The 23,963-nt window shown below is 45.2% G+C and overlaps 1 protein-coding gene across 1 annotated transcript in view; it reads left to right on the top strand.

Moving 5' to 3' along the window:
- Nucleotides 1-23,963, top strand: part of LOC105527879 (T-lymphoma invasion and metastasis-inducing protein 2-like) — a 564,729-nt gene that overhangs the window by 513,178 nt on the left and 27,588 nt on the right. Inside the window, 1 exon segment of the mRNA XM_011964376.1 lies at nt 3,779-3,882. Within this exon segment, the coding sequence (XP_011819766.1) occupies nt 3,779-3,882 (104 nt within the window).

Here is a 23,963-nt window from a genome sequence, read left to right as displayed (position 1 = left end):
GCAGGGACTCTGTGTATGCCCAGATGCATTCCACCTGGGGGAAACTTGAGCAGTAGAACACCTCTGAGATTTCCTGTCTTGGCAGATCTCAGGAACTGCCCACAGCTGCCTTCTCTTCTCAGATCCCCAGGGCCAGCCTCAGTGGGAGCTGGTGCCTTTGGGCCATCCTGTCCAAGCCTGTGCCTTAGAACCTGGTGGCACCCAAAGTTTCCTTGAAGTTAAGGGGTTCTAGGGGGCCTAAGGGAACCTCACTGATTCAAAGCTAAGCCTTTATCCTGGAGTGAGCAGGGTTCTGACGGGAAGGGTCAATATTCTCTTACCAGGTACACGTTGCCCCGTTTCTCATGCTTACCTGAAATGAGTCTCCTTCTCGCTAAGTGAATGAGTACCTCTTGGTCTCCTTTATAAGAGGCGAACAGTGGTTCGGGGAGTTTTCAGTGTTTAAGTTCCAAAATCTTGTGAAGAGTTTGACTCAGATGACTCAGGATTCACTTGGCACCCGCTTTTGACATCAGCCGTGCTATTTTCACCAGCATCCATCTGGCACCTCGGGCTCCAAAGCTCCTTATGCCTTTGCCACAGCTGAGTTCTTGGTGGGACTCAAGGTCTTGTTCATCTTTGTATCCCTGGTACTTAGTACATGCCTGATGTGCAGCAGGCACTGTGAAATCCCTGTCATCCATGAATGTGCATGTGGATCACGTGTCCTATTTCCTGTACTTGAAGTAACTCTTAGGAAATACCAGGGCTCCTTATTTACAAGGTAAAGGCAGCACTAGTGCAAATTTCATTCTGTAACCTAGGTAATGCACTTTTACGTTGTGTGGCTTCTGTGACATGACTCTTTTTTGATGGCCTTATACTTCTTTTTTACTTCTCTATAAAAAGAAAGGTACCTCTCTTGAGGGTCACCCTCTCCCGTACCCTTATGCACTGATGTTTCTGTGGTTCTCTCCTTGGTCCTCTTGATGTCCTCCACTCCCTTGACTTCACTACTGTGGAGAGATAGTCTGATGACTTGCAAATCCATGTCTCCGTGGAGACCTTTCTGGGCTTTAGACTCTGGACTCCCGACCACTGAAAATCTCCCCCTGCATGGCCCGCACGTGTCTCAGACTCAGCGTTGCGGAAGCTAAGCTTGTTATCCCCAGTTCTCCCCTTGTCGCGTTTCCCATCTACCCAGTCACCTAGGATGTAGAAATCAGTCTTCCTCGATGCCTCTCTTTTCTGTATCTTCTTATATCTAATAAATGACAAAGAGGGGACCTATGAAATCTACCTCCTCAAATGCTCAACCATCCCTTACTTTCTTCTGTTGCTCTCTTCTGTGATGTTCTGGTCCTTACACCTTGTACCTGTGATGTCACTATGACTTTCTTGTCCTCCATCCATCCGTCCATCGAGGATAGTCTTCCATCTCTGCCCCACTCTGTGCAGCCACACTCGGCAAGTTCCCCGATGGTGCCTGGCTCTTCCTATCATTCGTCTTTACTCAGGCCGCTTCCAGCCCCGGAATCCCCCCTCCCCGCTGCCCACCCTGCCTTGTCATCTTCAGCTTGAAAGTCAAATAGATACTCCGCCGACATAAAGCCTTTGCTCACGTGTCTGCTTTCCTCTGAAGTGTTTTAAGGGCCCAGGGAGAATTGACTTACTTCCTGAGTGTCCCCACTCAGCAGCCTGTGGACTTCCCTGATAGCATCTGTGACACTTGGTTGCACTCATCTCTCCACCCGCCCCTCCCTCACCACCTGCATCTCCCTCACCAACTGCCTCTCCCCAGACTAGAAGCAGCCCATGAGAGCATTTCACTCATTTTTGCATCCCCAGCTGCTCACACAGTGCCTGGAAAACAGCTGCTACTCAAGAAGTATGTGTTGAGTGCAGGAACGGAGAGATGCACTTAGGCTGGATGCAATAGGAGTAAGGGCTGCTGTTCTTTTGTGACTTACATAAATTGGTCTCCCTTAAGCCAAGGTATACACATCAGAGAAAGGGGGCAGTCTTAGAAGACAGCGGTGGGTCACTTGGGGTTGAGGGTTTGGTCTTACTTCCCGTGCAGTCAGCTTGTTGGTGAGGGGACTGCCTCTGTGTTGTGGCATTAGGGGACTAGGGGAGGCAGGCCCAAGTATCCTTGCTTGTCATTGCTACTCAGAATTTCCCCAGGGAGCCTCATGCCTTTTGGGTCAGCACTGCCTTCCCTGGGCTAACTTTGCACCCAACAGCAGTGAGGTATGACTGAGATTATCTGTCTGGTCCTTATCTGGATGAGATTAGGGTGTTGGAAGAGGAAACGGAAGAAAAAAATTAGAGCTGCAGAATTTTGTAGATCATTATATGTTTTCCGGAGACCTTTCCCTATCTTAGATGTGAGTGCCTGTGTAGTGGTTGGTAATATCAGCATGAACCTGCTTCTGGCATTCTTCTGTCTCAGCTGTGCTAACCTCCAGGGGTTCCCCTAGCTTCTAAAGATTTTCTAGAAACCATCTTCCCTGCCCCCATCATGCTGGGCAGTTTCTTTGTTTGCAAGTCTATCCAAGCCTCTTGGGCCTAGATCAGCTCAGACTGATTTCTTGTACCTGGATGGGATCAGAAATCATCTGGTTTCACCTAGTTGAGGGGACATTCTATCAAATACAAGAATTACGATGAAAACTTGTGTTATGTTTTGATAGAGGCTGGTCTTTCTGTCTCTATTGGAGAAGAGTGCTGAGGATGGGATGTGTGCTTCCAGTTGTAGGCTGGAAAACTATGTGTTCTACTTATTTCATATTATTTATTTAAAATTTTTAATGTTTTAGTTTTTAATTTACTTAAATTTAAAATTTTTATTTTTATTATTTTTATATTTTAATTATTACCCCCTCCCCTCCCTTCCCCACCCCTTTCTTCCCCTTCCTTCCCCTCCTCTTTCCTCTTCTTTCCTTTCTTGGTAGGGTCTCATTCTGTTATCCAGACCGGAGTGCAGTGGCATGATTACTGCTCACTGCAGCCTTGAACTCCTGGGCTCAAGCAATCCTCCTGCCTCAGCCCTCCAAGTAACTGGGATTATAGCTGCATACCACTGTGCCTGATTTTTTCTTTTTTTAATTTCTTGTAAAGACAAGGTCTCACTATGTTGCCCAGGTTGGTCTCGAACTCCTGGTCTTAAGTGATTCTCCCGCCTTGGCCTCCCACAGGGCTGAGATTGCAGGCATGAGCCACCACACCTGGCCCATATTATTTCTTAGCCTTTACTCTGGAAGTTAATAAGGGTTTACTGATCTTCTTGGACCTTTAAGTTAGGATGCAATTGTGGTTGATGCCAGCCAAAGAAACATGCTTGTGAATGAGCAAGTTGTAGATTGTAATAAGTATAATATTCCATCATTGGTTTCCAAGATTCCCTGGTAATTTTGCCTTCCCTTAGCCAAAAATAGGGAAATACCAACAAAATTGTTGCTGTTTGATTGTAGGTCCAAATAAATTACCCAAGACCAGAGCTTAGGGAAGTAGAGTTTATACAACAATGAGAAGAGTGACAGGGCATTTAAGTCATTATTTTGATTGGTCCCTTTTGACCAAAGCAGGCAGATGTTGCCTTTTCAATTAGCAAGAGCCTAGATCTGTTTCAGAAGACCATCTGTGTGCATAATTGTAACCTCAGTGTTATTCAGGACTGCTCTGTACTGCCTCCTAGGTTGTTTTCTCCTTTCCTTTCTCCATCTGAGCCTTTCAACCAGGCGTTATTATTCTCTGCAAATGACCAAACTCATGTACGTTTTTGTCATTTTTCATGCAGATTTCAGCAACGTCCCTGATATCACAACAGGTCTGAAAAGGAGTCAGACAGATGGCACTCTGGATCAGGTTTCCCACAGGGAGAAAATGGAGCAGACATTCAGGGTAAGATACTGGCCTAAATCGCAAACTACGAACCTGGCAGGCTCTTACCCAAGGTGGGGAAAGGAGATGGAGTTACCTATCTCTAGGTCCAGCAGTTCAACATATATATATATATATATATTTTAAGGATACAGCTTCCTTATGTATGTATTTTTTTTGAAGTGAAGTACTAATCGGAACCATTTACTTTAGCCAGAACTCCTCCATGACTTCTGGTATGCCATCAAAGAGCAGTGTACACTCTGCTGTTCATATATAGTGCTGGCTTTGCTTAGTGATTTTGACAAGGAAAACCTTGTCAAAAGGTGTTAATTAGTATTCTGTTTCTTTCTTACATTTTTTTTTTTTTTTTGGCTGAAGATAAATTATTTTTGGAATGTTGTCATTTTGTGTGATAAAACATATATAACATAAAATATTCCTTTTTTACTATTTTCAAGTGTATGCTTCTTTGGCATTAAGTATATTCACACTGGTTTGCAAGGGGTACAGAAACTCTGTACCCCTTAAACAATAACTCTCTATTTCCTCCGCTTTTAACTCCCCCGTAACTTCTATTCTACTTTCTGTCTTATTTGCCAATTTCTAGGTACCTCATATACATTTCTAGGTGCCAGTTTCTAGGCACAATATTTGTCATTTTGTTTCTGGCTTATTTCACTTAACATATGTCTTCTGGGTTAATCCAGGTTGTAGCATGTGTCAGGCTTTCATTCTTTTTTACAGCCGAATAATATTCCATTATACGGATACACCACATTTTGTTTATTCATTCATCTGTTAATAGACACTTGAATTATTGCTGCTATTGTGGGTGATGCTGGAGTGAATGTTGGTGTAAGAGTTATCTGCATGAATGCTTGTTTTCAGGCCAAGGAGTGGAATTGCCAGGTCATGTGGTAATTCTCTGTTTAGGTTTTTGAGGAACAGCCCATGGTCTCCCACAATGCTGTACTATTTGACATTCCCAGCAGCAATGTAGGAGGCTTCTACTTTATCCACATCCTTGGCAGCATTTGTTACATTCCATTCCTTTCCTGCATTTTTAACTGTTCATTAGCTGCTACCCTTTCAGAAATGGTCTGATTGACATAATCTGTGCTAATAACCAGTCCAGTTTTTAATTGATTTTGAAATTATACATCTTCTGTATTGTATTTGTCTTAAATACAAAATAAGAATGGAAGAAATAGAAGCAATGATAGCATTTAAATGAAAGTTATAAAGTGGAACAATGCCTCAGTTGGGTTTAGACTAACACTATCACAAGATTCTTGGGGTATCACTTTACCAGCCGGAAACCTCTGTGGCCAAGGGTGCCTTTGCCCAACTTTTTCTTGGGCCCACTAGGCCTACTCGACCTGGCAGATTGTGCTCGACTTACACTACTGGCCTGCATCCCGTGCCTGCCAAGAGTGAGCAGAGTAGTGAGGGGTATGTCAGTGAGTGCAGTGGTGAGGGGTGTGTCAGTGAGCATGTGTGGGGTCTGGCCACCATGCACAGGCAGGGAAGCTGGCTGTGGTGGGGCAGGCAGCAGCTCCAGGCTCTAGCACGGGCGCTGGCTCCCTGTGAAGCTATGGCTGGATCACACATACTACAAGCAGCTTCCATGGCCTGCACCAGTACCTGGAAGCTTGGAGATGCCAGGAACCGCTGAACCCCAAAGAGGGTGGCATAGCCCTAGTTCTGGGAACTCCTGGGTCTGGGCTCCCTGAAGGGCTGCAGCTCTTCTCTCCTCCTCTCCTCTCTCCTTGTCACCTGTAATGTGGCGAGCAAGGGGCGTGTTTTGGTCCTGTTTGTGTTGTAGCTCTTTCAGCCCTGCCATTAGGGGGGTCCTGAATTCTTGTCCCATGACCAGGAAGAATGAGGTATGCAGACAAGGGGAGGGTGAGCAAGGTGAAGAGGAGCTTTACTGAGCTATAGAACAGCTCAGAGGAAACCCACAGTGGGTAACTTCTCTCTGCAGGCTGGTCATCCCATAGAGTGTTCACCTCTCAGCAGAGAGCAGACCCTGGAGTGGGTAGCTCTGCTCCACAGCTGGTAGTACTGATGTCTGCTTAGCTTTAAGCAGAGAGGAGACCCTGGAGTAGCTCCTTGCCTCAGCTGGTTGTCTCATTGTCTCTTTGAGTCTGGCTGAGTCCAGGGTTTTTATGTGCTTCGGAGGGGAGGAAGTGTGTACTGATTGGTCCATGGTGGCTTTGGGCAGGCCCAGAAAAAGCTCCATAAGTTCCCACTCTGGTCTGTGGGACTGGCAGCTTGGCCCCCAGACTTCAGGCCTTCCCCAGCTTAAAGGTGGGGCTTTTCTGGGGACCCACCCCTTTCTACCCAGGAGCCTGTCTGTGTCCTGCCGCTGTTCATGGTGCCCAGGCTGTTTGTGCCAAAGGTGCCTGCAGGCCAGGGCCAAGCTGCCCTCAGTCCCCTCCTTGGCCTGCTTCCCATGCCCATTGGTGCCCAAAGTACAGCAGGGGGCTGGCATGTCAGCGCTGCCCTGAGCGTGTCCACACCTGGCTGAGTTGCAATAGTGCCTGGACTCAGACCCAAATTTGCTCTAAGACCAGAGTGGGCACCAGGACTAGGGAGAAGCCAGGCAGTGGGAGCAGGCTACTTTCGAGCCTGTGGCATCAGGAGGTCCTTCCCAGGCCCCTGAGAGTGCAGAGATGCCTGGGTCCACAGTTGCGGCTAGGCGGCTGCAGCAGTGCCTGGGAGGGCGGGGCTCCTTCCTGCTCCTGGTCCCCAAGAGCACAGGGATGTCTGGGTCCAGAGCCACAGCTGGGCAGCTGCAGCTGTGTCTGAGGAGCACGAGGCTCCTGCCCTGCCACTTCAGAATTGGGCAGGGCTTCCACATTCCCAGCTCCTGCTGGCTCCTTGGAACGCACAACCCTGGCCGTGCCTCCCCCTCTGTGGCCGGTGTCATGGCAGTGATTGCTCTAGATGGGCCTCCGTTGACATCAAGACCACCAGGAGCCAGGTGCATGGCACACCCATGGGAGGAGCCATGTGGCATACCTTTTGGAGGTTGGTGACATCCCCTGTGTGTGAGGGGACCAGGTTAGAGACTGCCAGCTTCAGAATGGATACTTCTGGTTCTGAAGTTGCTGGTTTGATGAAGCAGCTGTGTGCTCTCAGCCTCCCCTCTCTTCTCCCTTTCCCATCCTCACTCCTTGGACTCTTCTGCCATTTTCCATGCACCTTCTTCCAAATTTCTCCTCCCTCTCCTCCTCATTCCTCATGCAAAGCAAATGCTCAGCTGCCTTCGCTGGCCTGGTTATGTTCCAGGATGCAAGTTATTTTATGAAACTGAAATTCATCAGCATTTTTAGTCCTACTACTCTGTTCTATCTCTAGTGGGTTATTTAATTTTGGGAACCCAATATCATGTCTAATATCCATTAGCTTTTTAGTGAAGCAGTGGATCCTAGAGCATCAAATAGATGTGTTTTGATGGCTTTGTCTTAAATTATTTTAAATCTTATTTTAATAATAAAATAGATATGGGGTCTTACTATGTTGCTGAGGCTGGTCTCAAACTCGTAGGCTTTAGAGATCCTCCCGCCCCGGCCTCCTGAGGTACTGGGATTACAGGTGTGAGTCACTGTGCCTGGCCTGACTTAAAATTTTTTGGAAAATCAAATCCTCCTGAAACACTGATGGAGCATGGCCATGTATTTAAAAGTTAAGTGTGCCTTTCCGGGCACTGGCACAGGATGGTAGCTTGAGGGGAATCTCAACACCATGAGGGATAATGACTTCTCCTTTCTTATGATCTGCTTGAGTTACACATCAGAACTCTTAAGAAGGAAATTGAATTTTTTCCCAAAGTTTATCTTAAGATTCAGCAAAATAGATATGCAAAAAGTTAGCATGTTAAGGCCATTGCCAACTCTGTTATTTAACAGTGCCTGCAGTAACTAAGCAAAACGTTTACAAAGTGAACATTGGAGCATCAGAAATTTAGAAGAGGAGAGAAAGCTGCAATCAGGTTGAAATTGGGGCCATCTGAGCTTCAATTTTCATGGTTAAAAGTGGAGAAAAGAGAAAGCAAATAACACTAAAGAACACAGAAGAAAAAAAATTATTGAAAGAATATGAGCATGTTAAGCATTTGCTGTAAAATTCCTCTCAAATCTAACATAGTTATCACCTTACCTTTTTTAAGATTTCCATGTATGATGATGGATTTCAGTACATTTTTAAAAATCTTCGGTAAATACCTAGCAGTTACTCAGTTTCCCTGTTCTTTGTTTCTTGGGAAAGAAGAATTAGTGGCCACCAAAAATAAAAACTGTGGTGGGCATTAGTGAGAAGAGAAAGAAAATTTCAAATTTAAGAATTACATTTTTTTCTGTTCTGTTTTTTTTTTTTTTAAAACATTTTAATTTTTTTTTTTTTGGAAACATCATGTTATATCTAAAGCAATCCTCTTCTGGATTTTGTTGTTGTTGTTTTAAATTTTATTTTATTTTTCGAGACAAAGTCTCACCCTGTTGTCCAGCCTGGAGTGCAATGGCGTGATCTTGACTCACTGCCACTTTGACCTCCTAGGCTTAAGTAATCTTCCCACCTCAGCCTCCTAAGTAGCTGGGACCACAGGTGCCTGCCACCATGCCCGGATAATTTTGTTTATTGTTTTTAGAGACTAGGTATCACTGTGTTGCCCAGTCTGGTCTCAAACTCCTAGGCTCGAGCAATCCTCCTGCCTCAGCCTCCCAATATGCTGGGGTTACAGGTGTGAGTCACCGTGCCCAGCCCTCTTCTATTTTTGAAGTGGTAATGTGGGAGGTGTCTGATGAATGCCCAGTGTGTGCTGGGAGTGGATTTTTCGGGATCCCCCTGCCCCGTGCCGTGTCCTCAGAAGGTGGTCCTTCCTCAGGGAGAAGACCTGCCTCTGGTTTTCTGGGCTTCCTGCCCTGGCCCAACTGGTCTTCTCAGGGGTCATTAACTTCTTTTCAGATTAGACCCTGGTTGAACCTGGGCTGTTGGGGATATTTTACTAACAACTATTCTAGACATTAGAATAAAGAATAATTTCCCTTGAAAATCAAATGAAGCCTGGTTTGATGAAGCACAGCTGTACCCAGGGCTTTTGTCAGCCCCGCAATTTCTGCAAATGGTTCCTAATTGATTGCCTTCTTCTCTGTAAGGGTGCCTATTACTGTCATAGCTCTTTGTGTGACCCTGTCAGCCTCTCCTGTAGGGGGGATTTTTTCCCCCCAGTATTGTTAGCAATTAGCATGTGCTATTGTAATAGTTTGGAGTTTGAAAGGAATATACAATGTCCCTTTGGGTGAGGAGGTTGAAAGAGTTTTCGGTTTGTTCTGAACTTGAGGTGTGTTAAGCAGTCCCCACAGACATGCTGCCTGCACTCCACCTGCTGAGCTGGCTCTGAGGCTCAGGAGACGTGGCCCTCTGTGGTCCCGTTGTCTCCACGTCCGTGGTAACCCGGTGCCTTTCTAGAGCAGGCTCCCGGCATGGGTGGAAACAGAGCAGGGGGCCAGCTTCCCCCAATCACCGGTGCTGCTGTGGAGGACGAGCTTGGTGGCGCTAGGACGTCCTTGTGAATGTGACTTGGAAGAGCAGTTTGGGATTTTTTTCATTGCCTGGGGATGAGAGGGAGAGACGACGCGTGTCTTACACATCTCCCAACAGCCGACTTCGATGTGATCCGTTCTCCCAGAGGGAGCTGGTTTCTTTGAACTTTTCCTTTTTATGTACAGCGTGTAAGTAAACAAGGGCTTTGATTTTCACGGGTAAAGATTTTGATCCAAATGCAGGCATGCTTGCACGGTTTCCTTTCCTTGATTGAAAGTTGATTTTGCTCTAAAAATGTCTAAAGACTGATATGCAGATGAGAAGAGATGCCCTTCTCCCCAGAAGGGATTCTGACAGCGATCTTTACGTGCTTTTTACAGCTAAGGATAAGAGAACTTCTTTTGGATACCCGTTCTGTGGCGCTGTCACTGTTCCTTTCTCATTCCAAAATCTTTAACTTCATCTCCGAAATAGTTCTGTCTTTTTGAAATATAAAGATATCAGAAAGGCCTAGGGAAATATTTACTCTGCAAAATATGCTTGAAAAGAGAGGAAGGAATAATTTGAATATAGCAATTAATTGTATGCTTGTAAAATTTCCTTGGAGTATAGCACATATTAATACTTACACTGGGTTTAAGGCTGTAAAAGAAAATTCACACACAGGAAACCCGTTTTCTACAAGGTAAGCAGAGTTTTTAATTTAGTTATTCCTGATGAAATAATTTTTCGGCTTTGTGGAAGAATTTTATGTAATCACCTAGTGTAGCTTTGGCAGGGATTATTTTTGCCATTTGTAGGCGTTGTGTTGATAGAACAGAGAGCATTGAGAATCTGGAGATACACAGCGTGACAACTGTGTGTTGTGCTCTTTGCAATTTAATCATGTTTAAGATATAATTGATATATTTTGTCCTGTTTATTTTTTCTAGGCAGAAAAAAAAAAAGAACGTCCACTAGTGGCTATGGTTTTTAGTGTACAGCGTGAACACAACTTGCATTTCATATTTAATTTCTGCTCACCCACTTAGCTTAACCTTTTGAGTTTTTTTTTTTTTTTTTTTTTTTTTTCACATGAATTGCTTTTAAAAGCTTGCCTATCTAAGAAGCTGAGGGAAAAGCAAAAATTATTGGACCACATGATTTGCTTTCCAGCATTCTTGGAGTATTCGTCTTGCTTTGGTGTATACTTGCCTGCATTATTGCAAGATCTTTTTGGTTGTGTTTTTGTTAGGCAGTCAAGCTAAAAGATAACTTATTTATAAACCGTAGTCTTTCTCCATGGTGGCTATTCAATAGATGAATAGAATCAAGATCCTTTTCTTAAAACCAAGCATGACTATTTCTAAATGCAAGTTATGTGACTAAATTCCTATTTTAGTGCACAGAGAGATGGCATCCTCAAGGCAAACGCTTTGTCCCTGAAAAATGGTTTGGGGCGTGGCACTCTCCAGCAGAAAGACAATAATCTGTCACAAAGACCTAATTCCAGGTAGTGCTTTCTCGGAGGCAGTGGTATGTTGGAAGGAACTCAACCTGATGCTTGGAAACCTGAATTTGTATTCCCATCCACCAGGCTTTATCATTATGTGACCTGGGGCAAGTTACCCAACCTTTCTAAGCCTGTGTATCGTCCTCTATAAATAAACATAACACCACCACCAACCCGGTGCTGTCAAAGGGATCACGTGAGATTATGTCCAACTGGGAGCGGCAGAAGCAGGGGAGAGAGGATTAGGCTGTAAGCTGCGCGTTCCTGGTGCATCTCCCATGTATACGTGTGTGTGAAGCTTTTCTCTGCTGCTCACCTAATGGCCTCTTGATCTGAGATTTGATGGCAGGTAGGAAACTGTGAACAAATATATGAGCACCTCAATAAAATGTTGTTGAAAGTAAGACAAGTGCGTGCCTTGACCCTCTTAGCTGCCCACCCCGTGTTCTTGACCATCTTAGCTGCCCACCCGTGTTCTTGACCATCTTAGCTGCCCACCCGTGTTCTTGACCATCTTAGCTGCCCACCCGTGTTCTTGAACATCTTCGCTGCCCACCCGTGTTCTTGAACATCTTCGCTGCCCACCCATACGTATTCTTGACCATCTCAGCTGCCCACCCCGTGTTCTTGAAGTTAGTGTTAGTGGTCAGCTGCTCCCGAACCGTCCCATGAGATGAAAACGAACTAGAAACCAAAAGCTGTAAGAATTGGGTCCTCTTCGTTGTCTGCGTGGAGACAAAGTCTGGCTCACCATGTAGCCGCTGTTTTTAATGTATGTGTCATCAATGGATGAGCTTTTCCAAAGGGTTGCTTCAAGTGACCAAATACAATTAGTGTATATTAGATCTGCCTTTCTCTTTAGCGGGAGTGGACTGTGAACACCGAGATGCTTAGTGAAGCCTGAGAGGCTCTGCCAGCCGAGGAGGGCCTGCAGACTTTGCCCCTCCTGGAAGAGAGGCGGCAGGGACATGGATCGCCCGGGGTCAGAGTTGGGCAGTGTGGCGCCAGCCCGTATGCCTTATCCTGCCTCTCTAATGCCACACTTCCTTGGCAGAGACTTGGAGGCAAGTTTGTGGACTTGTTTGAAATGACTGTGCTTAGTTTTTGTTGGAGTCTAAAAGGCCATTTGGCCTCTTTGTAGTTAGTTGGATTTTTTTTTTTTTTTAATTTCCTATTTTCCATGCTCCAGAGTATTTGTGCCCCGCTCTTCTTGGTCTATCCTTGGCCATTAGGGTGGATGTGTCAGGCAGATGCCAACCCCTTGCTGGGTGTGGCGGGAAGAGGGTGGCTATAGAAGACTTTACTGTGGCATAGAGCACACAGAGGCCTGTCCTTTTCTTTGCCAGGGATAACTTACACGCTCTGTTCAACAGGGTTGGCGATGTCACTTACGTGTCAACAGAAAAACAGGAAAAAAAAAAGTGAGTGGTATTGAGAATCCAAAAGACAGCATTCCAAGCTAGTGGCTGCCTGGAAGGCCATTCGGCCATGGAGAGCTTGTCCTGTAGAGAGGGACGAACAACAGAGCATGGCAGGAAGGCAGCAGAAGAAACTTGCTGGTGACCTTTCTCGCCATTTCTTGCAACTGGCCCTTCCCATCAGCTGGGCTGATTCCTCCTGCCAAGTGGGTCCTTGGACAGAGGCAAACTAGAAAGTGGGCACTGGGGCTGTTGGCATGGGCTGTGCTGTGGGCTAACTGGGGCCAAAGGGAAATTGCCAGCAACAGGAAGTTGCCTGATGAGTCCTCAGCTGGCTGTGCCTTTGCCAGGGAGGCTTTTAAAACTCAGACATGGGGGTGTTGAGTTGTTGAATGACACTTTGGCTGGGGCTCTGAGTCTGCATTCAGCTGTGCCAGAGGGCCTGTGTTTTCTCTGTTAAACATGGAATACACGTGTGTCTAGGAGCAGAGTATCATGCAAGGCCGGGGGACTTGAACCTGGCGAGACTGGTCCAGTGCCCTGGCGGGCTGCACAGTAAGAACCCCAGGAGCCCTGGGCCAGCCTGGTCCCACCAGTGCTTGTGTCTCCTCATCTGGAAAGTAAGGACGATGGCGCCTGGCACACGGTGAGGTTGGAAGGATGCAGGGAGGTCGCTGATTGCCCTTCTTCCTCTTTCCTTTCTGTCCTTGGATCACTGTGGTACTTTCGTCAGCACAGCTGCCGTCCCAGCCTCTTTTTTTTTTTTTTTTTTTTTTGCAGAGAAGAGTTTAATGAAAAACTAGGGATTTGCATTACAAACTAGGGACAAAAAGAAGACATCATTTTAAACTTGAAGTTATAGATAATAAGCCTATCTTACCTCTTTTTAAATTATTATTATACTTTAAGTTCTGGGTTACATGTGCAGAACGTGCAGGTTTGTTACATAGGTATACACGTGCCATGGTGGTTTGCTGCACCCATCAACCCATCACCTACATTAGGCATTTCTCCTAATGCTATCCGTCCCCTAGCCCCCCACCCCTTGACAGGCCCCGGTGTGTGATGTTCCCCTCCCTGTGTCCATGTGTTCTCATTGTTCAACTTCCACTTATGAGTGAGAACGTGTGGTGTTTGGTTCTTTCTCCTCCTGTTGTCTGTGCCACAGTATTTTCCTACCTGCCTTCCTCTGTCCCTGCTTTCTTCTTCTCCAGACTTTTCTCTTTCATCTTGTGTTTTTGGGAAAGAAAAAAAAAAACCAAGTTATTATTAAGAGTCATCTTCAGAATCACAAAATCAAGAAATAAAAAGGAGAGGTTGTAGAGAGCAGCGCTGTGAGAGCTGCAGTGTGAATCACTGCGCTGGGGTGGGCTGGAAGATCAAGGCCTGTCAGGTAGAATGCTCTGAAATTAACTTGAAGAGATAATTACCCCCCGTTTCCTCATCCTGCTGGGACAGTGATGCACAGGAAAGTGACTTGGAGACTACTCAGAGCTGAGGCCACACAAAGATTTGGTCTTGACTGAGCAGAGATGCTGATCTTCACCTAATGATTGATTTGCCACATTTATTTCTGATATAGGCTTCTCCTTACTTTTTCTCTGCATTGAAACAGCGGGTGCCATGGTTTTGCTCTCATCCTATCTGAGATGACACTTGAAGTGGGATATGTTTCACCTCTTCAAGGCAAACAAAAAGCCAAGTTCAAGGAGTCATCAGCCAGCTCCCTGCAACTTAGGTGGTAGCGAGGGACCTCCTGCCAGAGCTGCCTGAGATCTCCCCTTTAATTTTGCCCACCTGGATGAGAGTGAAGATGGGGTTGAACGGCAAGTGTTTTCCCAGGTCCATCCTCTGTCTTCCATCTTCCATCTCCATGCCCCTCAGCCCTCTATTTCTAGATCTTTATTTTCTTTCTGGGCTTCTGGATTAGAGATGGAGCTATGGAGACCTTGATACCATTTTGTTTTCTGTGGGAGAAGAAAGCAGGAAGTTTGATTTCTTAGGCCAAACTAACCTCAGTGTAAATACCATTTGCAGGTTCTTACCTTTTCTTCCTTCCTTCCTTCCTTCCTTCCTCCCTTCCTTCCTTCCTTCCTTTCTTTTTCTTTCTTTCTTTCTTGTCTTTCTTTCTTTCTGAGTCTCGCTTTGTCACCCAGCCTGGAGTGCAGTGGCGCAGTCTTGGTTCACTGTAGCCTCTGCCTCCTGGGTTCAAGCAATTCTTATTCCTCAGCCTCCTCAGTACCTGGGACCACAGGTGCACGCCACCATGCCCAGCTAATTTTTATATTTTTAGGAGAGACGGAGTTTCACTATGTTAGCCAGGCTGGTCTCAAACTCCTGACCTCAAGTGATCCACACTCTTCGGCCTCCCAAAGTGTTGGGATTACAGGCGTGAGCCACTACACCCGGCCTGTTCTTGCCTATTCTTAGGGGAAGCCACCTCGACATGGGGTACACTTGGAGTAAGAACACATGGGTGGCTGGGCGTGGTGGCTCACACCTGTAGTCCTAGCACTTTGGGAGGTTGAGGCGGGTGGATCACTTGAGGCCAGGAGCTCGAGACCAGCCTGGCCAACATGGTATAACCCCATCTCTACTAAAAATACAAAAATTAGATAGGCACGGTGGCTCATGCCTGTAATCCCAGCTACTTGGGAGGCTGAGGCACGAAAACTGCTTAAGCCCGGGAGGCAGAGGTTGCAGTGAGCCAAGATTGTACCACTGCACTCCAGCATGGGCGACAGAGCAAGACTCTGTTTAAAAAAAACAACAAAAAAAGCACATGGGGTTTTTGCCCGAAGTCTTACACTGAGGAGCCATTTCCTCATCCTTGGGTAAGTCGTCAAACTTCCCTATCTGTGAAACTGAAGGGTCCGTCTGACCAGCTGTCTTGCCCTGATGTGTCTCCCTGTCTGTCTTTCTGCCTGAATGCCTGATCCGAAGCAGCTTTCTGCTGGATGTCCCTTTTTATCCCCATGAATATGCAGAGCTGCTTAGAGGAAGAATCTTAGCAGAACCGTATTAGAATTTGCTTCGGTCATTTATTGCGCTTCACGCATTTCACTGAAGCTAAAACCGCTAAGATTTGTGGAGGCTTCTCAGAATGGTATGCGAAGGTCAGGATGGTTAGACTCCGTATTTCCAGATGCTCTCCGCTCTTTTATGCACTTATGTTATTTAGGAACTTATTTCAAGCAGACCATTTGAGAATCTGATGAAAGCTATGGGTCCCCAGAAAAGTGCTTATGCACATATGTTAGAAATTGCAGACAAGTCCAGGGAGCTCCTCAGTCTTACAATGTTTTTTCACGGCTTTCCCATTTAGGAATTTATGAACCGTCAGTTCGTGATCCTTACTTTGAGTAAACACCTGAAGAGCCTAGCCTCTGTCTTGACTTAATATTACTGATATTGCAGAATCAGTTATCAAGTACCTACAATATGAAAAGCACTGTGTTTATGTAGACAAGTGATATTTTGAACTTTGTTTTTATCTTAGTCTAATTGCTTGCGTGAGATTAGTTATTAATGCTTTATTTTTTTAATGTGCTAAGAGATGTTGAGGAATGTTAAATAAATAACAACCCCTAGATGGCAAATAAATTATTAGGTTGAGAGCAGAATAGATTATATTGATGATGGTGGTTAGACATCACCAGATTTTTTTTAACGTATTTTTTACTCTGCACTTCAATGGATGCAAACCCAGATTGTTGAAAACCAATTGCAACATTAGGTGCCGGGGTGTTTCTGCATTTTGAAAGTTTTATTTTCTGTCATTAGTGAACAAAATGGGGTTTTTTTGGAGTAAGAATTTTAACATTTTGATCCCAAACCAAACTTTTATGGATCTCTTTAGTAAAATAAATAGCTGTCTGATGGACTAGGACGGCTGTTTTATATGCTCAGCTTAAGGGAAGCTCAGGCAGCCGCGGCTCCTGTGTTCCCCCCGGCAAGGGTGTTGCCGGTGAATTTCACCCTTGCCCCTTTTCCTGTCAGCAAATTAGCTAAGCCCTTGTTGCCGTTTGCCCTTTTTCCTTTAGAGAAGTAATAGGCACAATTACTATGTAATTTTGGCTTGCCCCTGTGTGGTTGCCTGGAATCTCATCTGGTATTTTAATATTTACCAAGGGGGTGGGCGTAGTGTCGTATCGTTCATTCACTCATTAAATCCCCTTCACTGAGGCCTTCTCGAACGCTCACCATTGTTCAAAGTTCTGAAATCGTCACCCTGATGCCTTCTGTAAATATTGTTGCGTAGAGATTGTAGTCCGGTGAAAGCCTTGTACCGAGTAAATGAAGATGTGTTTGAGTTTCAAGGCATTTTCTATGCCTTTAGTGACTCATAGCAGATTCTCACCTTGTGATAAAGTCCCAGCTCCACGGTGATGGCTGCTTTTGCTTTTGGAAAAGTAAGTTGTGAGAAATTGTTCTGAGTCATTTTGCAATTTCCTCTGTAGACTCAGCTAAGAGTAGATGTGTGTGTCACGCTCTGAAGTTGAGGGAGGAGGGGTCATGGAAAAACTCTGTCTGGGAGCGCTTCATCCAGGTACACATGATGGTATTTTCACCATCAAACACCAGCTTCTAACTGCTGAAGGCAAAGATGGGATCATTCGTTTTGTAAATTCATCTCCTGCTGTCTTGATAATAACATGAAGAAAAGGGCAAGAAAAACATGGATATGTCATTAGTATGGGACGAAGGAGGAGAATGGAGGTTTGTTTTAAAGGCACCCCCAATTCTCTTTCCCTCTTTCATCCTTTTGTTGGTTCTTGCCCCTTCCATACCCCGACTGTGTTTATTCAGCTTCCAGCGCATGCTGCCGCCTCTGCTTTTCACTTGCCTTTGCGCTCTCTCATTCTTTGCTGCCACCTGAGTCCTCTGGTGTTTTTAGAAAACACCTGGCAGAGGAGGAGGCTCTGAGATGCGCAGCTGCTTAGAAGGTTCTGACCTGGCATCTGCACAGCTGGGGATTTCATCACCAACTGCTCAGAAACCACAATGCTGCATGCCTGGAGGAGTCCTGCCATCTTCCTACCTTGCACGCCGCTCTCAGCTGGTTTTGGGATTTTTTATTTATTTATTTGTTTGTTTGTTGGTTTGAGATGGGTCTCGCTCTGTCACCCAGGCTGGAGTGCAGTGGTGCAATCTTGGCTCACTGCAACCTCTGCCTCCCAGGTTCAAGCAATTCTCCCACCTCAGCCTCCAGCATAGCTCAGATTACAGGCATGTACCACCACACCCAGCTAATTTTTGTATTTTTGGTAGAGACGGGGGTTTCCCCATGTTGTCCAGGCTGGTCTCGAACTCCTGACCTCAGTTGATACACCTGCCTCGGCCTCCCAAAGTGCTGGGATTACAGGCATGAGCCACTGCACCCAACTGGGATTTTTAAGAATTTACTCCCTTCTTGGTTCATTCAGGCATAGATAAAGGGCACTCTGAGCGCCCTGGTGACATGCACATCAGGACAGGCAGGCGCTCTGCCTTCCTCTCATTTGAGCACCAAGGTCTTGAATTTGGGGCTTTTACAGGTGAGTTACCAAGATGCAGAAAGGTGGACGATCAAGCAGTAATCCAACGTGAGGCTTACAGATAACTTCTAAGTGTGGTGTGGGGTTTTAAAGAAAGTCTCCATTCACATTCTGTCACCCTCACTCTGTCTCTTCCGTCTTTTTCTTGCTGGAGTGTCCTGGTTCTGCCGTCTTCCCTAGATCTCCAGCTCTTCTTCTCACCACCAGGGATACCTGGCTTTGGTTCCCATGTATTTATTGATTTCTATTTTTAAGAAGTTTGATCAGAACTGTCAAGCAATTGATTGAAAATGATAGTTCTTAGTTTAAATCTTATTCCATTTCTGTTAGAACTCAGTGTAGATTATAGAGTCGTAAAGTCTCAGATAAATACTTATATAAATAAAGATAGGTATTGTTCCATACGAGATTATCATTATTTCGAGAACCTGTTGATGAGGGTGCCAGACGTGACTATTGCATTACTCAAATCCAGCAAAAAACATTGAACAAAAACTATAATTAAAGGGGCATGCAGGGTATCTGTGTTCACTTTAAGGCAAGTAGTCCTTGACAGTACCCCTGCCTAATTAAGGTTGCCAGGATATTAACATATAATTCGATGTTTTATACACTTATGACTTTCCTCCCAGAAGCTCCAATTTTTTTGAAACCAGATTCCAAGCATTATTTTAAGCCAATATTAGAAGAGAAAGTGTAGGGCTTTCTAAGCATGAAGAGGATGTGATTTCAGACAAAGTCCTAGCTCCTGGACCCTGTCTGCCTGCCCCCATCCCATTCCTCATAAGTGATGAAAGGCATCTTTGATCCATGAAACTGGAAGGAACAGCCATCAGTAGAGGTAAGCGTGACTGCTGAGGGTGTCATAAGATACTAATGTACCAGCGGGGAATGGGATGCAAGGCTGCTCAGCCTCAGTAGCCCCCTTGTCTGTCTGAGCATCTTTGTGGGCTCTGCTTTTAAGTGGAAACAAAAGATTGCAGGTGGTAGGTTGGGTGTGGTGGCTCAGGCCTGTAATCCCAGCACTTTGGGAGGCTGAGGCAGGTGGATCACTTGAGGTCAGGAGCTTGAGACCAGCCTGATCAACATGGTGAAACCCCATCTCTACTAAAAAAAATTAGCTGGGCATGGTGGTGCGTGCCTGTAATCCCAGATACTTGGGAGACTGAGGCAAGAGAATCACTTGAATTCAGGGGGTGGAGGTTGCAGTGAGCAGAGATCATGCCACTGCACTCCAGCCTGAGCAACAAGAGTGAAACTCCATCTCGGGTGTGGGGGCCGGGGGAGGGCAGGGAAGAAAAAAAGATTGCAGATGGTGAAATTTAAATGCTTAAAAAAATCTTTAAGAATTCATAATTTGCCTGCAACAAATTCAGGTGGAGACATAGTCCCCTTCATTCCCCCAAGTCAGAGCCTGTGCCCCTGTGTATCTGTCCCCGTCAGTGAAACTGTGGCTTGGTTTCTTCTGACGAAGAATGATCCAGGGCAAGTCAAGCTGTTTGTTTTGTGCCCCTCTCTCTGTTGCTGAGTTGCTGTCATCTTGAGTTAGCTCTGACTGTCCCGTGGCAAAGGCCGTCCCAAATAGCACATTTGCAGTATGTGCTCGGAGAGTGGGATACATAAGAAATAGGAGAGTTAACTAGAAGGATTTTCCCTCCTGCTCTACTAAGTTGGAAGGGAAAGTAGATGTTTGTCTCTTAATTTGCTGTTGCAGAAAGTGAAAAGATACTTGGACCAGAAGTGCTGGTGCTTTCCATGCACTCACAGTGGGCTTTGGAAAAATCATTCACTCCCCTGAATCCTTATTTGTTAAGAAAGTGGGATTCCATTTCCACAACTATTTCCTGGCTGTGAGATGAAATAAAGACGAGGCACACGGAATGGCTTTGTAAATAAACTGCGAGGGTGCTGAGCCAGGCTGCGGAGACTTAGCCCATGGAGAATACAATGTGTTTTAAATACATCACTACTTTAAACCCGTTTTCCCCACAACCATATTGAACAGATATTACCACCCCCATTTAGCATAAGAAAACTCAAATCCAGAGATGTTGACTGGCAGACCAGTGTGTCCTAGGCAGTGACTGTACCACGGATCGCACCCAGCCCTGCCAGCTTCTAAAGCACTTCTTCCCATGACACCACACTGCCTAGTAAGGAGAACATGGCACTGCGTGTAGAAGAAAGGGGAGAAAACTGTGTTTAAATATCAGACTCATGGCGTATGGGTGTATTCACTCTTGAATTGATTTAAAGGTAGAACGACTGTATTTGTGAACTTGCAAGGTATGATGTTAGAAATCTGGACATGACTTTTTGGTTCTTTAGCTTAATTTACAAAGTTGGTTACCCCCCCGTCGACAAGAGGAATCTGTGAGGATGTGGAGACCCCCCAGACTTATGTTCCAAAAGCAGGTAGACTGTGACAGCTGGAGAGACCCAGCAGAGGACACAGCCTCGTCAGCAGTCTAGAAGCGCATCTAAGATGCCCGAGGACTGTCAGCAATGAACTGGAATAGGTGCAACCGAATTATTTTCTGAGCGTCTTAGAACTAGTATCAGAGCAGAGTGCTTGGTCTGTACCTGGGAGCCAGGTGCTGCTCTATTTTTTGTTTTGTTTTCTAGATTAAGGCAGGCAGGAACCCACATGGATTACAACTAGAAAGAAAATCAATTTCTAGGGAGCCAGAGAAAGGGAGGGAGGGCTTAGTTAAGGGACAGTCTGGGCTCAGGTAGTTGGGCAGAGCTGTCCTAAGCAAAGCTGGGTGGACACAGCCTGAACTGTTAAGGCTAAGAGTGTGGGATCTCCCCCTTCCAGTGTTCAACTGAATTTTGTCCTCAGTCCTCTGTAGGATAGACTCTGCTTGCCCAGGAAATTGGTGGCTAACGAAGATTTGTCAGAGCTCTAGTCTGTCAATAATTTGGTTATAGTTGCTGTTATTGACACATTTTGTCTTCAAATAAAGTGATAATCTTTTTGGCGCTTTAGTGTCCAATCATGAATATATAAAAAGAAAAAAGTCTCAACTCAATACAGTCTCAGAGTATGTAACAATAAAGACCTTTCCTGGCTGGGCATGATGGCTCATGTCTGTTATCCCAAAACGTGGGGGAGGCTGAAGCAGGAGGATCACGTGAGCCCAGGAGTTTGAGATTACCGTGAACTATGATCACACCACTGCTTGCCAGGGCAACAGAGCAAAAACCTGTCTCTAAAAAATAAAATAAAATAAAGACCTTTCTTGCAAAAACTGCTCAAGAATGTATTATCATTTGCCAAGAATTAAGTCAGAGACATAACCCTGGAATAGAAATGTTGTGTTTGATAAAATTGGGGTAATCGTGGAAACCAGCTAGAATGAAAATGTTAAAACACCACAGAAGAGAGAGAGATTGTAAATATGAAAGTTTAAACTAATTTATGTGATTATCAGAATACAAGTTAGGCTATGAGAAGATTGAAGGGACAGAATGAAAAGAGAGCTGTGAACTGGGATAAATACTTCTGGACGAGAAAGTGTAGATGGAGGGTAATATTAAAAGATAAGAAAAGTCATAGTTGAGCACATGTTTTCCCCCAAAATCAAGCAGAAAGATATTGGTTTAGAGGCTTCTTTAATTAGATAAGTGTACTTAGAATGAATGTAACATGGTATAAGGTTATCACAAAGAATTTAAATATGTCTTAATGCCCCCAAATCACGACACAGGAAAAGCAAAAAGAATTATCCCGTTTATCAAAAAGCAACACAAAATACAGTAAAAGTTGTTGAGAAACTAGGCATTGTTTTTCTGAGCCCCGGATCTGAGCTGGGTAAGCAGGCAGGTGTGCTGTTGTTGTTGTTGTTTTGACATAGTTGAAAGGATACGACATAAAAGTTTTTATACCTTGTGTGAATTAAAGTATCATTATAGTCTCTAGACAAATAACAACATATAAAAGTCATTTAAAAAATTTATACTTTACATACTGAAAAGTTTCAGAATGAATTTTTATAAATTATTTTGAGTTTTAATTCAAAAGAAGAATCTTTTTTGATCTGGGTTCATCTCTCTATAACAGGAGTTGGCAAACTTTTCCTGTAAAGGGCCAGATAGTCAATATTTTAGCCCATCAAAACTAGCCAACTCTGCATTATAACGTGAAAGCAGCCATAGCCAATATGGAGATGAGTGTGCGTGGCAGAGTTCTAATAAAACTTTATTTACAGGAGCAGACAGCAGGAATGACTGTAGCAGAATTCTAATAAAACTTTATTTCCAGTAACAAGTGGCAGGCTGGATTTGGCCCGCAGGCTTTAGTTTGCTGACCCCTTCTCTGATGATCCACCTTGACTCACCTGTTTGTTTCAGAGTGGGGTCATTAGAGTTTTTTATACTATAGGTGTCATAGTTTTGTATCCAGAAGTCAAGAAAAAGTTCTGGTCCATGTGCCTCTTTCTTGGTGCACAGGTTAATCAGAAGCAAAGCCTTATCTTTCTTTCCGGGTGAAAAATGGGTTAGAGAAAATGCAGTTCCTGGCACAGGAGGCATCCATTAGACAGAGTAGCCTTAAGGGTAACATTGAAACTCCCAGAATTTTATGTGAAAGAGGTGGCTGGTTGTGTAGAAATGCTGCACCGGCCCTTGAAACTTCCTTGGCAGAGAGAACATCTTATTCATTCCTGAATTCCGACCAAACTCCTGTTAAATAAGGAAACCGAGCAGAAGGCAGGCAGCGAGGACACACAAGCCCGACGCTCCTCCTGTTCCCACTGCTCTGCCACCAGCTGCTCAGTTGCTTCCTCCTGGGGAGCAGGGGCCCTGCCTGTGACTCTGGTCTGGGAAGCCCCACAGCAGTGACCATGGCGCTTCCTGTCTCCAGCATGCAGCTCTGACCTGCCTTCCTGGGGCATGCCCTCTAGGCACCGAGGATTTGCCACTTGGGACATGCACATGCCCTCTGCCTTCTCAGGGAAGTAAGTCCACATTTCCTCCAGACAGCAGTGGCCACCCACCTCCTCCCTCTCTGAACATGACTGGAGCTGCTCATTCCAGCCCTGGCCTTCTGCATGCCTCCCCTCTGTGTTACTTTTCCCCATAGTCCTGTCCACTTTATTGAGATACTGAGTTTTGTTGTCACTGTGCCTGTCGTCTCTTTCTGCCTTTTATCCCCACACCCAGAACAGAGCCTGGCAGACAGGAGGTGCCCAGTAAGAAACTGCTGATGGATGAATTTGACTGTTCTTGCCCTTCCTTTGGGGCACTCAGAAAATTTATTCTTCCATCCTTGTAAAAATAGAAGAACTTGAGACATTGAACGCCCTGTGCAAATTATAACTTTCATTGAGCCCTGGCCTTTGTGGAATCCTTGTACTATGCTAAGTATTTTTACATATTTTATCTCACTGAATGCTCTCGACCACCCTTTAAATGTGATCCCTGCTTTTACAGGCAAGTACACTGAGTCAGGGAGTAGTTAGCCATGATCACACCACTGGTCATGGCCATGGCCAAGGTTTTAACTCCAGAGCCTGTGTGCCTAAGTCTCCTGTCTTGAAAAAAGTAATTGTTGAAGGAAAGCTTAATCCCAAGCACACTCTAAGGCCCTTGGTGTGAGTTTTACGCTTGCAGTTGGATCATGAAACGGGGCAGAGCCCAGGTGTATTAGTTCATTTTCATACCACTATGAAGAAATACCTGAGACTGGGTAATTTATAAAGAAAAAGAAGTTTAATGGACTCACAGTTCCACATGGCTGGGGAGGCCTCACAATCATGGGAGAAGGCGAAGGAGGAGCAAAGTCACATCTTACATGGCGACAGGCAAGAGAGCGTGTGCAGGGGAATTGCCCTTTATAAAACCATCAGATCTTGTGAGACTTATTCACTATTACCAGTACAGCATGGGAGAAATCCACCGCCGTGATTCAATTACCTCCCACCAGGTCCCTCCCATGACACATGGGGATTATTACAATTCAAGGTGAGATTTGGGTGGGGACACAGAACCAAACTATATCACCAGGTGACACCTGTAGCACCGAGAGTGCAAATCCACCACATAGCCCATCATGCTGTCACCTGTAAGCTATGTGTCCAGTAGGTGGCAGGGGCTACTTAACTC

The sequence above is a fragment of the Mandrillus leucophaeus genome, unplaced genomic scaffold (assembly GCF_000951045.1).
Source record: "Mandrillus leucophaeus isolate KB7577 unplaced genomic scaffold, Mleu.le_1.0 Scaffold698, whole genome shotgun sequence".
In the NCBI taxonomy this organism is placed as follows: domain Eukaryota; kingdom Metazoa; phylum Chordata; class Mammalia; order Primates; family Cercopithecidae; genus Mandrillus; species Mandrillus leucophaeus.
The sequence above is the reverse complement of the archived record's forward strand: the minus strand, read 5'-3'. Positions and strand labels throughout refer to the sequence as shown.